This window comes from Drosophila santomea, chromosome 3R (assembly GCF_016746245.2).
Source record: "Drosophila santomea strain STO CAGO 1482 chromosome 3R, Prin_Dsan_1.1, whole genome shotgun sequence".
Taxonomy (NCBI): Eukaryota; Metazoa; Arthropoda; class Insecta; order Diptera; family Drosophilidae; genus Drosophila; species Drosophila santomea.
In genome coordinates this window covers 9166415-9181657 of record NC_053019.2, presented here as the reverse complement: position 1 = coordinate 9181657, position 15243 = coordinate 9166415, and the positions used below count along the sequence as shown (strand labels likewise).

At 42.2% G+C, this 15243-nt stretch overlaps 5 protein-coding genes across 6 annotated transcripts in view; 4 read left to right on the top strand and 1 right to left on the bottom strand.

The window, feature by feature from the left end:
• Positions 1-2660: 2660 nt before the first annotated feature.
• LOC120453770 lies at positions 2661-4737 on the bottom strand. 2 transcript variants are annotated; one of them, XM_039638606.1, is made up of 7 exons: positions 4650-4737; positions 4267-4402; positions 4066-4204; positions 3876-4005; positions 3669-3763; positions 3202-3438; positions 2661-3142 (listed from the first exon to the last, which is right to left on the bottom strand). In XM_039638606.1, the coding sequence occupies exons 2-7, from the start codon at positions 4338-4340 to the stop codon at positions 3041-3043; spliced, it is 777 nt and encodes a 258-aa protein (XP_039494540.1). In that variant the 5' UTR covers positions 4341-4402; positions 4650-4737; the 3' UTR covers positions 2661-3040. The 2 variants fall into 2 exon arrangements, with proteins under 2 accessions (XP_039494540.1, XP_039494541.1); XM_039638607.1 differs by having other exon boundaries at positions 4675-4693.
• Positions 4738-5182: 445 nt separating this feature from the next.
• LOC120452620 (serine/threonine-protein kinase ULK3) lies at positions 5183-7836 on the top strand. The gene is made up of 7 exons (XM_039636925.2): positions 5183-5381; positions 5449-5597; positions 5943-6167; positions 6228-6958; positions 7017-7201; positions 7258-7344; positions 7727-7836. Exons 1-7 carry the CDS (start codon positions 5295-5297, stop codon positions 7823-7825), a joined length of 1563 nt encoding a protein of 520 aa, XP_039492859.1. The 5' UTR covers positions 5183-5294; the 3' UTR covers positions 7826-7836.
• Positions 7837-7987: 151 nt separating this feature from the next.
• LOC120452621 (chymotrypsin-2) lies at positions 7988-9014 on the top strand. The gene is made up of 3 exons (XM_039636927.1): positions 7988-8147; positions 8214-8576; positions 8640-9014. Exons 1-3 carry the CDS (start codon positions 8013-8015, stop codon positions 8940-8942), a joined length of 801 nt encoding a protein of 266 aa, XP_039492861.1. The 5' UTR covers positions 7988-8012; the 3' UTR covers positions 8943-9014.
• A 509-nt stretch (positions 9015-9523) lies between these two features.
• LOC120452778 (chymotrypsin-2) lies at positions 9524-10552 on the top strand. Its single transcript, XM_039637167.1, has 3 exons — positions 9524-9655; positions 9824-10186; positions 10250-10552. Exons 1-3 carry the CDS (start codon positions 9524-9526, stop codon positions 10550-10552), a joined length of 798 nt encoding a protein of 265 aa, XP_039493101.1.
• Positions 10553-11267: 715 nt separating this feature from the next.
• LOC120453314 overlaps positions 11268-15243 on the top strand; it is a 29286-nt gene continuing 25310 nt past the window's right edge. The window contains exons 1-2 of the mRNA XM_039637970.2: positions 11268-11386; positions 12552-13201. Of these exons, the coding sequence (XP_039493904.1) occupies positions 12857-13201 (345 nt within the window). The 5' untranslated portion in view covers positions 11268-11386; positions 12552-12856. The remainder of the gene's footprint in view (positions 11387-12551; positions 13202-15243) is intronic.

Below are 15243 nucleotides of genomic sequence, written 5' to 3'. Positions count from 1 at the left end.
ATTATGCGAGACGTAAAAAGGCAAACTTAAAAGCGAGCGATACTAAATACATCGTAGTATAAAGTCGCTGAGCGTTAAAAATAAAATATCAGACACGCAACAGCGACGGCTGCCAGCAGTGTTTTCTATAGAAAACGAAAATTATTTCCTGTTTTCAGCAATAACAACCGCGCGTGAGGTGGAAAACGAAAATATCGCTCTGCAGGCGGAGATAACAGAGTTGGGGGTGTCTAACAGTCGTGGTGAATCCGAAACGCATTTGGCCATTGCATTGCAGTTTGTTTACCATCAGCTATTAGCCACAAACCTTATAGAGTATGTATGTACATACATATATACATTGTATGTATATATGCATGTATACCGCTTAACATACCCCTTGAAGTCAAAACGACGCAGTTGTAAGAGAAACCGAGACGAGGCGGAGATACAAAGGGGCCCCAAACAATGCGTAAAAGAGGTGATTGATAACAAGGTGCGCCTTACAAATGTTCACTGTCTGCCCTCCACGAGCAATACAGAAATTCGTTAAGACCTCCAATCCATTCGAAATTCTCTGTGCTTATCTATTTAAGTGCTCTGATTTGGGGAATATGTATGTCTATACGTACATAGTGGCAGAATTTAGCGGTACTGGAAGTACATAAATACATAGTTACCTTGTATTGTTTAATAGAAAGAAGCCACCATCTCATTACTTTCCTTTTATTTAAGCAATTTTTTTGTATAACAATCCCCCTTTTTTCACGGTGTCTATAATTATGCTGATACAATTGAAGCTACAAATAGAGGGTGAACGTTTTTCGTGCACACAGTTGCACTTTATGTAAACATGTGGGTACACGCACAAGGTTGTGGCAGAAGAAAAAGAAGTGCAGTGTACAGGCGAAAGAGAGAAGGAGAAAGGAGGAGAGGTAGAGGGCCAAAAGGACAACCATAGAAAGAGGGAGCAGCCAAGCTTGGTGTATTTTTGGCACACAATCGCCCCAGTACAGCCCTCTCTTTCTCGCGTTCGCCTATACCATTTCGCTGTGTGGTGCATTCAACCTGCTGGTGAGAGAGACAGGTGCATTTACAGTTCCTCGCGATCAACAGCTGTGTGAGTGATGGCGAATCAGGCAATTACTTAACTGCGTTTGTGCGATAGGGTATCTGAAATTGATTTTGTGAACAAATATTTGCACTGATACCATTTCATATTATATGTATTACATATTATGTATTACAAAGTATTTATATTTTCCAAAAATAGTTAGGTAACATTTGATTGGATCACAATGTTCATATCGTAACTTGTGACGCATAAACATGATCCTTACTAAATTTACCGTAAAAATGCATACATTATATTCATAGCACATGATAATGGTGAAGTAAGAAAGAAGGCCAACACTGGACTCGCAGGAAACGCAATTTGCTGAACTTTAATGCGTAGCAAGCCAAATCGCAAACTGCAGTAAACAATGAAACGTTGCTAACGGCCCACCCTCAACCACAACCCCAATCCCCTGGCCACGATGATTTGTTATTGTTGGCCTGGCTTACACGGGGTTGTTGTTGCTGCGCAGCACTTTTTTTGTTGCTGGATAAGGCAGCGGCGCATGCAACAAATTGCGTTCTACCAACAACAGAAACAACGACATTCATCGATGAGAGACAAAGGACCATGGGTAGAAATTTTAAACAAGAGTACTACGCACTGTGAAAGCAGCGTCAGAAAATTAAAAAAATATTTAAATATCTAACATTCTGGCAAAAATGTACTTTTTTTTAACCATTTATCCAAACAAAAAGTTAACTTTTCTTTTAAAATTTAAACTTTAAGTTTATAGTTTAATTTATATAGATATTCTTGCTGGCTCATTTTTTAATTGCACAAGATATGGCTATAAAAAAGATAAAAACTTCAACCCCGAGAATAAGATAGCACAAAGACCACAAAGAATCGCCACTCGATGACGTAGTTTGTTTTCCAGCTGAATTCCAATTGCAATTGTTCAAATTACCCCACTTGAACGAGGAAACCAGAATGCTCTTAGAAGATGAGAAAATATTCAGCAGAGGAGAAAAATGTATGTGACATAGGGTGGGAAAAAGGAGCTTGAGCTCTATCACCACCAGCAAATTGAAGCACACATACAAATTGCGCCGGAGTTGTCGTCATCCATGGAATGATTAACAAAAACAGTTTATTGAACTTCGTTTGGCCTCCGCCCATCCCACGGCGAATGTTTGTTTGTGCCCGTGTGTACTTGAAATGCCCCACTTTGCGGTGTGGGGCTAATAATTTCGGGTGTTAATGACCAGAGCACTGACTTTCAGCGCTGCAAACAAGTCCCAGCAATTGTGTGTTCAAAGATTGATGGGGGCCAGGAAATTCCAGGTGCACATAGTGGGATCCCCTTTCGATTTATGGTAATGGCAAAAATCCTAACATCTTGTTAGGACTCTAACATCTATTGAACTTTTATAAGCAATATTTAAAGGATTTAATTTAAAATTGCTTATATAAAACAAAACGGTTAAGGAAAATCCAGTGAAATAGGTTATCAGACATTTTATCGCTTGACGCAGACGAGTTCAGATTAACTGCTGTCAAATGTGGGCGTTTTTGGGTAACGCCCAAAAACGGATTCAGCAGAAGTGTCATTAGACTCATATTTTTGGTTTCGTATTTTTTATATTGCTTGTCGCTTAATATTTTAGATACATAGCTACAATTCGGATTGTACATCTATATATGCATATAAAAAACACGATATGTTGACATACATAAAGGCAGAGATTCTTCAACAGTACACAAAAAACATATGTATGCGTTTGGACGGAATAGACTTAATACTAATTACGCTGATTCGCGGTTAAAATTTGTGGTATTCGAGAGGCGCATCTCTAAGGCACTGAACTGGTGGATGGAATGTACACTATAGTTTAAGCAATGTTTGAGTGCGAAGCATCAGGGTAATCTTGTGCTGCTTTCGGACGGAATAGATTGTGCAATTTCGTTGTGAGCCCCATAGATGGATGGAAAATACTTTTATTAGCCCACGGGCATGGTGGACACGGTGCTGTGTGGGGTGGTTGGCCGCGATCCTGCCAGTGAGTTGGCGGTGGATGCGTGCAGGGAGGCCATTGTGCCCATCTGAAAAGGTTAATAGAATCATTAGTCATATTTTGGATGTGATTGCTTAGTGAACTTACGCGTAAATGAGCCAGATCCTCCAGTTTGGTCAGATCTACCAGTTCCAAAAACAGAGAGTACACCAAGGCCCATCCATAGATACACAACACACAGAAAATGGTCCACAGGAGCACCATAAGCACGTTGTAGGCAAAGTACAGATCATTGACAATGGCAAAGAAGATCAGTGCCAAAGCCCGCCAAACCGTGAATATGGCAAAGGACCACAGCCAGGGCATTACCTTCCTCTCGTACTCCTATGGTAGCATCATAAAAAACATATATTATAATGGGTTTTTACATAAAAAGTCGTTTGCCAATTGATGGGATTATGTGCTAATTTCTTGGTTGTGACTGTGCAGGATGAGTATGTTACCCTTTTGCTCAGTAAGCGTTTCTGTTCTCCCAGTTTTTTATGCTTTCGCGCAATGAAAAATGTAAATGAATTGCATGCAACAACTGTTGGATACCCAGCACTAAAACTTACCTTGCGCAGAGCCACGCAGAGAAGGACACTGGTCACAAAGTTTATCAGCGCCATGATAAGCGAGAACAATGCAAAGACAATCAGCATGTTGCGAACTGAAAATAAATCAGGTGGGTTATATAAGGATATTCTATGTTTAGAACACGTTTTCCAATAGGACATAAAAAGACATTTCAATAAAATCGTAGGATACTCAAATAAGCTTACCATGCTTGTTGCCCACATAGACGAACTCATAGGATATGATGTAGTAGCCATAATGTGTGGATCCTGGCGCAGCCATCGCATAGCAGTAGATGTCAAAGATGCTCGTGGCGATGGTGAAGAGGGACAGGAACTGCAAAGGGGGTTTATGTTACACAAAAAGACATTCTTTATAAGGATTTTCAGATCCTACAATGGCAAACAATCCGACCAGCATGGCACCCTTCTGTATGTCGATATACTGGTTGTTTTTGAGCAACGGTCGTTGGTACCACGGAATCCTGACGGATCGCGTGGATCGGGACATCTTGGAGTGTAAATTTGTCGAGGATCTGGAAGGATATATATCTTTTAGCTTGGACATATTTCTATGAAGATTATATGGCAGACTTACCTTCCCGTGGCATGGGAATAAACCGACGGATTGGACCGATATGTGGAGGGCGTTTTCCTGCCGTAATTCATCATGAAGCCTTGTAAGTCTCGTCAGGTGTATAAGAAGGGAAGTCCTTTATCAATTCTTCAACCAGCTAATAAAGCATTTGAAATATAACCGTTAGTAGGCGAGTTTTATTAATTTTCGTTTATTGACCAGGGCGTGTTTGCTTAATTCGTGTATTTTGGGTGTGTCAAGCGAGGCTTAACATATCTAAAAACTTTGGTCGCGCTTTTAGCACTTTTAAAGTTGGTTAACTTTATATATCGCTGTGTTAAGATGTTGCAGGGTGTGTAGAGGTTCCGGAAAACAATAATTGAAATGCCTTTGCATTTATTTACCTCTAAAAATGGAAATATTAATCACCTCGCAACGCATCAAAAACAAAACACACGAATCAGGGCTTAGTAAATTACAGGGATGCATTAAAGAAAAGTAGGAAATACCGATAGAGCAACAAGTGCTATCGATACTGCATGAGATGGGCAGCACTGTCAAATCAGCTGTTCAATTGGGCGCCTAATTATTTATTAGTTTAAATGTAATATTGGTTTTGTGAAAAATGATTGTATTGGTATTGATAAGTAAGATGTTCATGGCTATAAGAAGTGCAGTTTAAAAACGTATAAATTTTATCTTTGAAGTTTGTTCCCGATATATAAAATTCCGTTAAAGAACTCCAGTCGTATCTGCTGAATCATTGTGTAATAATGTTAATGGTGATCCCTAATTGATCTTTAATATATTCAACGAAATTGAATTGTTTTATAACGCAATATAGTTTGAATTCAATTGATTGATATCGATTAGCTCCAGCAACTTGACTGCGTTATCGGAACGATTGCGAAGCCCTGGATTGCGCGCGCGTATGTGTGCTTCTGTGTGTGTGTGTGTGAGCAGAGGAGGGCGAAAACAATTGACCAATGGAAAACATAAACATTTAAATTTGAACATATTTGGTATCAAAACTAGATGACCGGCCCAACATGTCACTGCCGCGGATCACGGACTTCGAAATTCTCGAAAAACTCGGAGCGGGCAGCTATGCGACCGTATACAAAGCGCGGCACAAAGTGGGACACCAGTTACATACACACCACATAGCGCCAAGGGTCTAATATTTACGTTTTATCATTGCAGAAACAGCGCACTTATCACGCCATCAAGAATGTGGAAATGTCGACGTTGTCGGAAACCTCGCGGGAAAACCTAATCACCGAAATACGCCTCCTCCGGGAACTCAAGCACAAGTATATTGTGACGCTACAGGATTTCTTCTGGGACGACAAGTATACTCCATCGTTCCATACAATTAGTTGATGATTCATCCTTCTAGCAGGATTAGCCAATAGCTTACAATCCAAACTACTGGATAGCTCTATAGGTGTAGGTCATAAATATGTTGTTGCGTTGATATCAGTTCATTAACTTTAACGATTACGTATAATAATTCTAGGTAAGGCAGGCTCAGTTACTAGGAACCGGTATAACTTATGTCGCTAGGTTATCTTTACTAGGCAATTATTATTGGTGTTAAGTTCAAACATATTACTAATCCAGTTTTGACCAATTTCAGCAGAACTAATCGGTTTTCAATGCAATCTACAAAAGTATTAATCTCTGCTTTGTTACAGAAACATTTACATTGTGTTGGAATACTGCAATGCCGGCAATCTATCCGCTTTTATACGAACCAAGAAGGCATTGCCGGAGAGCACCTGTCGCTACTTTCTGCGCCAACTGGCGGCCGCTGTGCAGTACATGCGAGCCAACGATGTGTCCCACTTCGATCTGAAGCCACAGAACCTGCTGCTCACCCGCGGAGCTAACAATGTGTCCCTGAAGGTGGCAGACTTTGGGTAGTTACCAAAGTATTATAACAATAGATACTTTGTACTAACAATTCGAATTTGTTGTAGGTTTGCTCAGCACCTGAAACTGGGCGAAATCAATCAACAGCTGAAGGGATCGCCGCTCTACATGGCCCCGGAGATTGTGCGCAAGCATCAGTACGATGCCAAGGCAGATCTCTGGAGCATCGGGGTGATCCTCTACGAATGTCTATTCGGCAAGGCGCCTTATAGCTCGCGAACCATTGAGGAACTATTGCTGAGGATCAGAAAGGCCGAGGCCATAACACTGCCACCAAACGCTCGAATCAGCAACGAGTGCCATGATCTCCTGCGCCGTCTTTTGGCCCACGAGCCCACGGCGCGCATATCATTTGCGGACTTCTTTGCGCATCCTTTTCTCGATCTCAAGACGTTTCCCACAGAGCATACTCTGCAAAAGGCCATTGATCTGGTCACGCAGGCATGCGCCTATGATGAGAAACGCAACTACAAAGAGGCTTACTATCTGTACTGCAGTGCCCTGCAGTATTTTGTGCCGCTAATCACGGAGGAGACGGACGCCACCAAGCGGCTGGCATTGCGCAATCGTGCCTTGTCCTACACAAAGCGCGCCGAGGAAATCAAGAATTGCATAATCGAGGACGAGTACAGAATGTTGGCTGAACGGCAACGGCAGGCGGCGACAGCTGCCACAGCTAACCAAGAGCCACCTTCAGCTTCCCAAGAGCCCGCTGCGCAGCCCAGCAGCTCGCGGGTTGCTGAAATGCTGGAGCCGGATGCCCGCTATAAACAGCTATGTATGATATAATTTGTGTTGTAGAGTTGATCATTTATAATACCGCTCCTCCATTCTAGATGCCCTTTCGAACTCAAGTCCGTCCCTGAAGACTGGCCTGGAAATCGGACGGAAGGGTGAGCTTTACCTCTACGAACGGAAGCTGGACGCAGCACTGGAGTCGTACACTTCAGCGTTGGGCATTCTGGTGCCGTTTGTGAATAATGAACCAAAGGGCGAACGCCGTAATCTTTTGCTGCAGCAGGTGAGCCAAATGTGCACTTAAAGCAAACAAATTAAGCTATGAACAACGATTTTTAGCTGGAATTCTGGATGAAGGAGGCGGAGAGCATCAAGAGCATTTTGAGCGCCAAGCACTTGGACGAGGAGGAGCAGAAGCTGTCCACGGTACGCAGCTGCAGCATACAGTAGACAACAAAAGATTGAATTGAATTCGATGAGCAATTTTGGGCGCCTGGTGCGCATTTGTTAGAGTATTTTTGTAGGACGATGTGCGTGGAGCATCGCTTAGTCACGTAGCCTTCTATGATCTTATATACAATATACAGATATACAAATGTCTCTACTAGATTCGCTTTCTATGTACAGCAGTAGCATGACCGCTATTTGTAACGCTCCCCAAACACCCTATTCTGTATGTATTGGTAATCCTATTCGTAATTGTTATGTAAGTCCTAACACCGATGGCCTTCTACGTGTATACTGACCCACTTGTTTGCAGCCTGAAAACCGTTGTTAAGTTTTAAACCATTTGATTTTCTATTTTAAGCGCACTTCATTGAGAACCATCACATTCCAGGGCTGGTCAAGTCCGCCGCTCCTTTATTTCATTCTGTTTATAGTGCTTAATTTGATTAAAATTGTTTAAAGATAACCGAAGCAGTTTCGTTTGATATTGGTCAAGATAACGCGATAGTGGCGCTCTCTTTTCATCGCGAAGGTATAATCTCGTCCTATCAATTGCTGTAAATAATCGTAATCAACATGAATGGGCAATGTCGGAAGGCTTATAAAAGCGGCTGTCGAACGATAGGTGCTCATTTTTAGCTGAGAAAATGTCGCGGAATCAGGATCTCTGTCTGTCGGCAATCATTGCCCTCTTGACCATTGCGGGCGTTTCCCATGGTGCTCCTCAAATGGGACGTGTGGTCAATGGCACGGACTCCAGCGTGGAGAAATACCCCTTCGTGGTAAGTTGATCGAAAGTTGAAATGGGTGGAATGAATGAAAGTAATGTTTACCTTAATATCTTACAGATTTCGATGCGTAGTTCCTCTGGCTCGCATTCCTGCGGTGGCTCCATCATTTCCAAGCAGTTTGTGATGACTGCTGCCCATTGTACGGACGGACGCACGGCCTCGTCCCTGTCCGTTCAGTATGGAGTGACCCAGATTAATGCCACCGGTCCGAATGTGGTGCGTGTGAAGAAGATCATCCAGCACGAGGACTACAATCCCTACAACAACTATGCCAACGACATCTCACTGCTGCTCGTGGAGGAACCCTTCGAGTTTGATGGCGTCACTGTGGCACCCGTGAAGTTGCCGGAGCTCGCCTTTGCCACTCCTCAAACGGATGCTGGTGGCGAGGGAGTGCTCATCGGATGGGGCCTCAATGCGGTTGGTTTCGACTTCGATCATAGTTTGTGTTTAAGGCTCTAATCTCAGCGTACATATTTTTAGACTGGCGGATACATCCAATCCACACTGCAGGAGGTGGGCTTGAAGGTCTACTCCGACGAGGAGTGCACCGAACGGCATGGCGGCAGAACGGATCCCAGGTACCACATCTGCGGGGGCGTGGACGAGGGCGGCAAGGGACAGTGCAGCGGAGATTCCGGTGGTCCGCTCATCTACAATGGCCAGCAGGTGGGCATAGTGTCGTGGAGCATCAAGCCCTGTACTGTGGCTCCCTATCCGGGTGTCTACTGCAAGGTCAGCCAGTACATCGACTGGATCAAGAAGAGCCAGATTATTTTGGCCTAGTCATCGCACTATCATTGTGAACAGAGTATGGTCTATACCTGCAATAAATAAAGCTGATATTGAATGATTAAAGTGGTCGCCTTCTTAAGCCATAAATCGGTGTCAAGTGAGTTACTCGGGATTTGCCTGTTTTCTTTGATAAGTGGTGTAAAAATAATATAGGGGGTAAGTTCCCCTTTTCTATAATTAAATTTAATCATTCTTTAATCTTACTTTTTGTCATTTTAAATTATTAAATTAAATGTGATAATTATACAACATATTGCATAACCATTTAACCACAATTAACTGCATATATGAAATCACAAAAGATGTGCTAATTTTCCTTTTATTGTAAATATATACTAATGTCCGATAGCTTGCTTTTATTTTTAACAATTAAAGTCGTTGGGAATACCATTTCTTTTTGCGCATTTTGGCTTTCTTTTTAAATGCTTTGGTGGCCCGACGAGTACCATTTTATACAAATGTCGACAGATTCAATAACCTCCTATCTAAAGTCGTAAATAATATTAATCGTTCATATGCGGCGAGCTTATAAAAACGGTAGCCCACCACGGAGTACCATTTTTTGGCCAAATATGTTGTCGAATCAAGATCTCAGTCTGGCTTTAATCGCTCTACTGACCATTACTGCGGTTGGTCAGGCCGCGCCTCCCACGAACAGAGTGGTCAATGGTACGGATTCCAGTGTGCTGAAGTATCCTTTCGTGGTAAGGAACAGTAAAGTGAACTATAATCGGAATTGGAAAAACTTATAAGAAAAAGAAATGACCCGAGAAGTGACTCAAAAATATGTAGAATATTAAATATTATTTGTAATCAATTAGAAAAGTAAAGGTTCTACATTTTAAATCGTTGATTTCTGGATCAAATCTAAGGTATCCCTACGCAGCTATGATGGCTCGCATTCCTGCGGAGGATCTATTATTTCCCAACATTTTGTGATGACCGCTGCTCATTGCACCAAAGGACGTCCTGCGGATACCCTCTCGATTCAGTTTGGAGTGACCAACATAAGTGCCTTGGGTCCGAATGTGGTGGGCATTAAGAAGATCATCCAGCACGAGGATTTCGATCCCACTCGCCAAAATGCCAATGACATCTCGCTGCTGATGGTGCAGGAACCTTTTGAGTTCGATGGTGTCTCCGTGGCTCCTGTAGAGCTGCCAGCTCTGGCTTTCGATGTGCCTCAATCGGATGCCGGAGTTGAGGGAGTGCTCATCGGTTGGGGTCTCAACGATGTGGGTTATTCGTCGGAAAATACGATTTTAAATGAGATTATTTCATAGTATAATCTATTTTAGACCTATGGAAGTGTGCAGAAAACCCTACAGGAGGTTTCACTGAAGATCTACTCGGATGAGGAGTGCACCACCCGTCACAATGGCCAAACTGATCCCAGATATCACATTTGCGGTGGAGTAGACGAAGGTGGAAAGGGTCAGTGCAGCGGAGATTCGGGTGGACCGCTCATCTACAATGGCCAGCAGGTGGGCATCGTGTCCTGGAGCGTAAAACCCTGCACCCTGGCTCCCTATCCGGGTGTCTACTGCAAGGTTAGCGAGTACGTTGACTGGATCAAACACAACCAAATCTTATTGGCTTAGTCACAAAGTATATTGTACAATAAATGGAAAATGAAACCACTTAATAAATAATCAGATTGGCAGATTACTTTACTTGTTCCTTGGGGGGCGATAAGCTAATTATCTGTGTTATTATTATAAAGGCTTTGGGGGGCAATAAATTTTGGGAATTATTTTACTAGCTATAAATTTAGCATATTGTTTCTGATGAAACGAGTTAGATTTGGCGCCCAAGCAGTGGTTTTGGCTATCAAGCAGTTAAAGCAGTTTCAAGCAGTGTTCTGTGGCCTTATAGTACTCATCAAACTGTAGTTAAAATTGGCGCTTATGATACACTTAAAACTGTAATTAAAATTGATATGTAACATAATTTTATATTAATTGTTATGGCCGAAGTGAATTATGTTTTATTTTTTAATTGTTTTGCCCTTCAAGTTGAGTATATCAATGGTAAGAAGAAAAGATTTTTGATGCTTCCAGCTGGACTGCAGAATATGCACTTTCAGTCGCAATGAAAAACATACATTACATACTCGATAGGGCCTCTGAAGGTCTAAGGATGCCTGCAACTCCCTCGACCATAAATATTTGTGCTGCAGACCTTCATTAGCACCGAAATGAAGAAGTAAGCAGTTTGAGCAGCACTGGGTCACTGGACCAATACGAAGTCACCCGACCCGAATCGAAATCGCTCATCCGACCCGTCGGTTGCTGCTGATACTGCTGCTGCGGATGCTTCCTCATGCTGATGGTCCTACGGCCGCGGCTTCAACTTCTGGCACTGCAGTCAACATTTTCAACTCAGACGGAACGCACGGTTGGGCGGACGCCGTTTGAAATAATTCAAAAGTTTATGTCCGTTGGTTTTGTGTTTGAATTCAGAGTGTAACAAAAGCATAAACAAATTAAACAAAAATCAAGATTGAAATCTCTTTAAAAAGCAATTTATACAAACGCTTGTGATATCTTTTTGCCAGAATAAAACACAGTTTTTCCCATAAATTCAAATCCAAAGATCATGTCGACGATGTTTCTGCTGTTTTTGTGTGTTTTTACGCTTGCCATTGAGGCGGCCAAAAAAATGTGAAAAAAATATTGCATTTGCCATAGCACAGAATGCGGAAGGTCGCCCATTATGATGGACCCAAAACTCATTGCATTCATTCGCTTAATTAAAATACAGAAACACATAAAAAAGGAAGAAAAGAAATGACTTGTTAATTGGCTGCTGCTGCGAGGGCCACACGGCGTATGCGTGATGCTAGGGCTGGCTGATTTTCAAGCGGAATAAAAGAGCAGAAACTGCAAGCCCCAAATTGATCCAGCACCGACTTTTTCCTCAGTTTTTCCCCGAAGCCCCACATACATATATATTTCAGCAAATCAAATCAAAGCCCAAAAGTAGGCAACAAAAGAACACAATGAGATCCGTAATACGATTTTGGCTAGCTCCTGCCGTTCATCAAAGTATTTTCGGAAAAATTCGTGGAAACACTCAACGCTGAACGCATAGAAAAGTACTTTCAAACACCCCTTTACCCTCCTCCCCCGCCACACACACACACACACTCGCATTCGCGCATTTAACTTACAACAAAAGCAATTTGAAAACAATTTTTCGAGTTTCGAGAAAAACGTGTGGCCCTGTGCGGTCGTGGCCTACATGCTTATGGGCTTAAAGAAAAAAAATGATGGAAAACTGGGCGTGGCATCTGCTGGCAATTTGTAACATTCCAAACAAAAGGTGCATGCAACAAAAGTTACCAGAGCATAGAAGGCTTTTGTGACTTACTCAGCACCGTGAATTGCAAAAAGATAAAATTGCATTGGAAGAAAGTGCGACAGTTGCCACTTCTTTGCTGGAAATAAACACATTACCTATTAGAAAAGGGTTATTAATAATTTTAAATATATCTTTTGGTTGCCAAGATGTCCCATTAATTAAGTATTTTGCAGTAGCAATAAAGTTAATAACATGACTGGGCTAAATAATAAATTATATAAATGTCTAATATTGTAGCACACACATCGTCGAAGATCTTTGTCAGAACGTTTTAAAACAAATACAAACAAACAAAAACAACAATTAAGTTAATGTATTAACCGAATAGTCGCAGTAGAAACAAAGTCTTCCAAAAAGCGGAACGATTTCACTGAGAGGAACAACGTGAAAATTGCAATTTCAGTGAGTGCAGTTTGTCAGTTCTTCAGTCTGCCCATTTGTCAGTTCGTCAGTGTGTCAGTTTGTCAGCGCGTCAGTGTGTGTTTGGTGGCAGTGTGTTAGTGAGTGTGAACTCTGTGGTAAAGGTCAAAACTCATTTGAAAATGTCGAGCGGCAACCAAGAAGCAATGTCAACAAAAGCAGCTGTCAACTCGTTGGACGTGGACGAGCACAAGGCCTCGTCAATGCATATGCATCCAACATCCTCATCCTCATTTTCATCAGCATCGGGATCGATTGCGTCCAGCGGCCATGTGAAAGCTCTGGCCATCCTGGTGGCCATCGTCTTGTGCAGCGGCAGCCTGGGACTCGCCGACGGGCTCAAGTGCCACATGTGTGGCCAGTACAACGAGGGCGTGGGCTCCATCACGCCCTGCACCAACTACACCAAGGACATCGCCCATCTCTACCTGAAGGAGTGCACCAAGAAGAGCGAGAAGTTCTGCGTGGTGAGTGCATCAACTATCCCCAGTGATCCGAAAATATTAGTTTAATACATTGAGTAGCAAAGAAGTTGTAATTGTTTAAAATACGCTGGGAAATTTGGCCCAAAGAAACCCTAGAACATTTTAAAACTTTAACGTAATTTTAGAAAATTTCTTGAATTAAATCCTTGTATCCATTTCAAAAGTTTCGAACCAGAGAGCTTATTCCATAAAGCAGAACTGAAAAATCACTTAAATCCAAAGAGAATACAATTTTGATCAATTGTATAATTTCGTTGATAGCTGGTTTTTTTTGTTGCTCACCATTATTGGTTGGATTTTTCCAGCGTATTTATTTTTGTATTTTTGTCTTTGCTCCGGACCAATTGAACCGAATTGGAAACGCTGCATTCATTTATTTATAGACTCATTCATTTTGGTCCATTGCTACTCATGGTTGTCATTGTCCGCGCAAGCAAAAAGGCAAACCAAGAGGCAAACAGCGATAGTCCACCAGCTCCTCCTTCTCCTGCTCCTTTCCGCTTCCTTCCTGTCATGCATCCATTGATGACTTCTCGAGTTGATGTTTCCATTTTATTGTTTTTCGCCCGTGCCCATATTGATTGTGTGTGTTCTGTGTGGCATTATCTCTGTATTATTCCTACGAAGTAATATCGTTGGCAGTTCTGCTGTTGTCACAGTTTTGTTTTCAGTGCTCGTGGCAAAAACAAAAAGAAATAGAAAGATAAATTGGTTATAAAAACAAAGTGAATCATTTGAATTTCCAGGTCGATTGAGATTTGTGAGCACATCGATTTGGTTTTATATCCCAGTAGTCTTAGAAGATAATCGAATGGAATTTGTAATACCAAAAACATATTGACTTTAAGTAATTACTAAACACTATCTTTTAGCGGGTTACTTAATTTTGTAACTTAATTTTATAACTTGATTTTCTTTAACCTATGATTTGGCTTCATTTTCTCATTAAGTTTCAATAGGTTGCATTGTCTTTCAAGTTTCCGAAAACTTGCCAAATTGATGTGTTTTACATTTTTAAATGTTTTTTTTAATGAGTTGAATAACTTAGCTCATTAACTTAACTCATTAGCCCACCATCTAAGCCAACTAGCTGAAAGCTTGGGACCCTTAAAACCGACTCACGTCTTTTGTGACTGCGTTACGTATACGCGCCGTGTACCAATTTGCATGAAACACAAAATGAGGCGGCGTTGTTTTTTGAGTGCCAAACCCGCCTGCTCATCAGCCTGGCATCATCGGCCTCCTTGGGCACATCCATCCCATCCATCCGGGGAGCAAGGTAAACTAATGCCATCCGACTGCTCTGGCAATTTCAATTAGTTTTGTGGCCGTCGAGCGGTTTGCTCGGTTGCTCGGTTGCTCGGTTGCTCATGCTGACGATCTATGTAGTGGGTGGGCGGTACGTGTGCCTGATTATGGGCGTGGCAGCCCAATTGTGCGCATAAATTGCCGCATATTGTATGCACTCAATCCTCCAGTGGGCGTGGCATGCGTTGAGTGCCTCTGTGTGTGTGTGTGTGCGGAGCACTTAACGAATTGCAACGGAGGAGAAGAGGCGCCACATCCTGCGAATCCTGCTTGTTTGCGCTTTGGCAATCATTAAATATTTAACACCTACTTGCCATGCACAGCTGCCAACTGCCTGCCGATTGCAGCCACATCTTTGCCATGATTCCCCCGCCGCCTTTTTTCCTTTTTTTTTGGGGCTGGGGTGGCACATAAATTGTTATTTTCTGCGGCGCTCGATGGTTAACACGTCCCGCTCATTTCATCGGGCCACGCCCACACCGCCCACTCATCGGCATAATTTAGTTTGCAAGGACTCCCATTTTGTCCGCCCGCACTTTTGTTTGAACTGGGTATTTCGTGGGGTTTGGAATTTGCGAAGGAAATCACTGAAAACGCATATACTATTTATCACACATTTCGCAACTTTTATAATCGGTGGTTGAGGATACAAAAAAAAGGATGTACATTTTGTCTTTTTTTCCATAGCGCTGTGCTATTAAATTTGATTTCCTCTG